The sequence below is a fragment of the Babylonia areolata genome, chromosome 30 (assembly GCF_041734735.1).
Source record: "Babylonia areolata isolate BAREFJ2019XMU chromosome 30, ASM4173473v1, whole genome shotgun sequence".
Classification (NCBI taxonomy): domain Eukaryota; kingdom Metazoa; phylum Mollusca; class Gastropoda; order Neogastropoda; family Buccinidae; genus Babylonia; species Babylonia areolata.
In genome coordinates, this window is record NC_134905.1 from 22,675,337 (window position 1) to 22,679,721 (window position 4,385).

Genomic DNA, 4,385 nt, shown 5'->3' on the forward strand with positions numbered 1-4,385 from the left:
TACAATCATGTTTGCAACTCAACCCAGCCAAAACGATCTGCAGATCTGGCTAAGCTACTCAGTCGGGTTTTTTTTGATTTTTTAAAAAATATTTTATTTTATTTCATTATCATTATTTCATAACATATTTTAAAACTTTTGTGGGGGTGTGGGGGTGGTGGGTCTCCTCTTGACGTCATTCCTCTTTCACAACCAATCCTTTTCTTGGGTTGAAGGAACGAAAGAAAAGAAGAAAAAAGAAAAAAAAAAAGAAAAAAAAAAAGAAACGAAATGCTCTTGTTTGCTCTGAAGTTCATGCGTTAAGACTTCCCGAAAAGGGAGATAAGCCTGATTGTTAGGCGACGGCCAAGCAGACGACAGTCTGCCCTGTCGCCAGCCAGACGTTTGTGATGGACATGTATGTTTTGCAGAATTTTTAATAGAGGGTTGTTGTTGTTTTTTTTGTTTGTTTTTTTCGTGTGTGTGATATTTTACATAATTGCATCTGTTGACTTTGTGAGTACTTTCTTGCTTCCAAAACGTCGGACAGATGTGCACACTTTTTTTGTGTGTGTTTTTTTTTTAAAGTGTTCTTCATCAGGAATGCGAAAGAGCAGATGAGTAGGCCTTCGTCTTCAGTGGTATACATTGTGCTCATTGTACCGTGGGTGTGTTGAAGAAAAGCGGGTGTGTGTGTGAGTGTGTGTGTGTGCCGTTTAGGTGGGAGTATTTGCACAGGTATGAATAGGAGATATTATGTAAACTGAAAAGACGGCTCTGAAGAGGAGATATAACTTCTTTTTTTTTCTTCTTTTCTAAAGTCGTTTGGACATTAGCTGGTTCTGTTCTGGAGCATTTTTGATAATAGTGTTTTTTATGTTTATTTTGATCAGTCAGTCTACCTGTCTATCTATCTGCTTGTCTGTCTGTCTGCCTGTCTATATATCTATCTATCTCTATCTTTCTATTAATCTATTGTTGTGGAAAAAGTACTGATGAAATATAATGATTTATTGAAAAGGATTATAAGTGCTTCTTACAATTCCAGTAAAAGCTGAAGCATCTGGCCAATGTTCTAAACACAAGTGATAGGCGTAAAAATGAAATTGAAAACCACACAGCAGAACAGACACACCCGTTCTTTTGAAGGACGCTCGCCCACGCTCCAAAACACGTGCACACGCATCACTCACACACACACACACACACACACACACACGTGTGTGTGAATGCATGTGCACGTACGTATGTGCGTATGTGCATGCATATTGTCGACGGAGCTGTCGGACTCCTTGCATAATTTATTCATGAATGATACATGGCTGTGTCAGTTGCAGCTGTATGTTCTACCTATACATGTTGACACCTCTCCTCCGTCTCTTCGTCCCAACCTTCCTGACACCTCTGTGTGCCGAACACACACACACACACGCGCGCACACGCGCGCTCGCGCGCGCACACACACACACACACACACACACGCATGCACACATACACATACACACAGATGCACGCACACACACATAGTGACGCATTAACGCACGCACACACACATTATACAGACAGGTGCAGGCACACACATAGTGACACTCACACACAAACACACACACAAACAAACACATATAATGACAGACACAGGCACACACAGAAACGAAGGCACACACACATACACACACATACACACACACACACACACACACACACACACACACACGCATGCACACATACACATACACACAGATACACGCACACACACATAGTGACGCATTAACGCACGCACACACACATTATACAGACAGGTGCAGGCACACACATAGTGACACTCACACACAAACAAACACAAAAAATGACAGACACAGGCACACACAGAGACGCAGGCACACACACACACACACACACACACACACACGCGCGCGCGCGCGCGCGCGCACACACACACACATTCCAGCCAGTCAATTAAATACATATAATAAACCACAAAATCAATAAAATAAAGCACACCTACATCGTGCGTGTCTGCGCACGCGCGCGTGCGCAGGTACACACACACTCTCTCTTTCTCTCTCTTTCTCTCAGCCTGTCTCCTATCTTTTTCCCGCACTCCCATTTTCTTTCTGTCCCCCTGTCTGTCTTTCTGTCTGTCTGAATGTCTCTGTCTCTCTTTCTTTCTTTCTTTCTTTCTGTCTCTGTCTGTCTGTCTGTCTGCCACTCTGTCTCTGTCTGTCTTTATCTGTCTGTCTGTCTCTGTGTCTGTCTGTCTCTGTCTGTCTGTCTCTCTCTGTCTCTCTCTCTCTGTCTCTGTTTCTCCCTCTCTGTCTCTGTCTCTCTGCCCCCCCCCTCTCTCTCTCTCTCTCTCTCTCTCTCACTGTCTCTTTCTCTCTCGTAAATAATAATATATCTGTCGACCGTGAACCCCTATTGAATGGGGCTATGGCCATTTCAATACACTCGTGTCAGTGTCAGTGTCAGTGTCAGTCTCTCTCTCTCTCTCTCTCTCTCTCTCTCTCTCTCTCTCTCTCTCTCTCTCTCTCTCTCTCATATCTCTTTCTCTCTTGCACCAATCTAAAGAAGAGTTAGAGCCAACAATGAACACGTTTTTTTAGGAATCATTAATCCTCACAGCCGAAGGTGGTACGTCCTGACACAGACCAAAAAAAACATACACGCGAACTGATTCATATCGCCGTCGTTGTGGTGGCAGAGCCCATTCACAATGCTACGCCTGTTTGCGTGAACATGAATAAGGCCTGAATTGCCACCTCCACTCTTTGCTGAACGCTGGTTAAAATAAACATTTCGTTGAATCAAAGTAACCAGCTTCGCCAGTTGTTATTGTTTAATTTATACCCGGTTTTATGTAAATCAGATCACATACTGAATGAATCCAACAAGTCACTCAAGCTTCATCAATCACAGACTGACAAAACAAAGTTTAGTTTGCACTCAGTTTTATTTGAATCATAGATCACAGACTGGCAAAGCATCGGTTGGGAATTACGGGGACGTTCCTATCTTTTTGGCGCCTCCACCAAAATTGAAAATGAAACGAACAGAACAAGCCACACCTTTTTTTTTTCTTTTTCTTTTTTTCACAGGGGTTGCACGCGGTTGTTTTCATTGTGCTGTTTTTTGTTTTTTTTTGTTTTTTGTTTTTTAATTGTTTTTTTTTGTTTTTGTTTTTTTTTTATATGATAGTCGTGTCCGACTATGACCATCAGAACAGCAGAGGAGGCAACTGCTGTCCCGACTATTTGGGCTAGAATTTGATTATGGTGGAGAGTGTCTTGCAGGGTAAATGCGGTCAGTCACACTGTTTTCTCAGTCAGCTGAATGTGTGTGGGGGTGGGGAGGGAGGGGGGATGGTTACATATTTTCACTGTGAGTGATATTAGTTTCAGTTTCAGTTTCAGTAGCTCAAGGAGGCGTCACTGCGTTCGGACAAATCCATATACGCTACACCACATCTGCCAGGCAGATGCCTGACCAGCAGCGTAACCCAACGCGCTTAGGCAGGCCTTGAGAAAAAAAAGAAAGAAAAAACAAACAAATAAAATAAATAAATAAATAAATAAATAAAATGAAAATAAAATAAATAAATAAATAAGTGATATTAGCCGGAACAAAAGAAGGGACTTTGAACAGAACTCAGTGTGTGTGTGTGTGTGTGTGTGTGTGTGTGTGTACGTGCGTGCTTGTGCGCGTGCGTATTTGTGTGCGTATGCGTTTGTGCGTCTTTCAGTTTGCTACCCTTTCATGTGAAATATTTTCGAGAGGTATGTTGGGGAGGGATAGGGATGAAGGGGGTGTATGTACGCGGGTGTGCGCACGTGCATCGGTTATTAGGGTCCAGATGGAATCTGTATGCGGCCATGTTCGTTTGATGTAGCTTTTTGCAACTGGTGGATTCTCATTTGTTTGTGTCTTTTTTTCTTCTTCTTCTTCTTTCCTCACTTACTCACTTACTTGTTTACTTACTTTGGGGGGGCTCGGAATACCAGTGCTATTCTCATCACCCATCTTGCAGTTCTGGTGGTGTCAGTCTAGCATTGAACTGTGTGTATGATAGTTGTGTACGACAATGAACATCAGAACAGCAGAGGAGGTAACTGTTGTCCCGACTATTTCGGCAAGAATTTGATTATAGTGGAGAGTATCTTTCCAAAGTTGCACTGAACAGGTAAAGAACAATGTACAAACCAGCTGTTCGGGGGAAAACCATTTGTGCAGTTTAACTAACAGACTGGTAATTTCAAGCCGACACTCTTGAATTCTTGGGCGGATAGTATCTGATCCGTGTTCATCGAATCAAGCCTCTTCAACAACTAGCAAAGCAGCAGCATGTCAGAGAGCAAAGTGCTGATGAACAGACGGTCGTCCCTGATCTACACAGACCAGGGGCAGTGGAT

The 4,385-nt window shown here is 42.9% G+C and overlaps 1 protein-coding gene across 1 annotated transcript in view; it reads left to right on the forward strand.

The window, feature by feature from the left end:
• Positions 1–372: 372 nt before the first annotated feature.
• Positions 373–4,385, forward strand: part of LOC143275487 (filamin-A-like) — a 103,557-nt gene continuing 99,544 nt past the window's right edge. Inside the window, exons 1-2 of the mRNA XM_076579638.1 lie at positions 373–620; positions 4,046–4,385. The exon at positions 4,046–4,385 is cut by the window's right edge and continues 245 nt beyond it. Coding sequence (XP_076435753.1) covers positions 4,318–4,385 — 68 coding nt within the window. The 5' untranslated portion in view covers positions 373–620; positions 4,046–4,317. The remainder of the gene's footprint in view (positions 621–4,045) is intronic.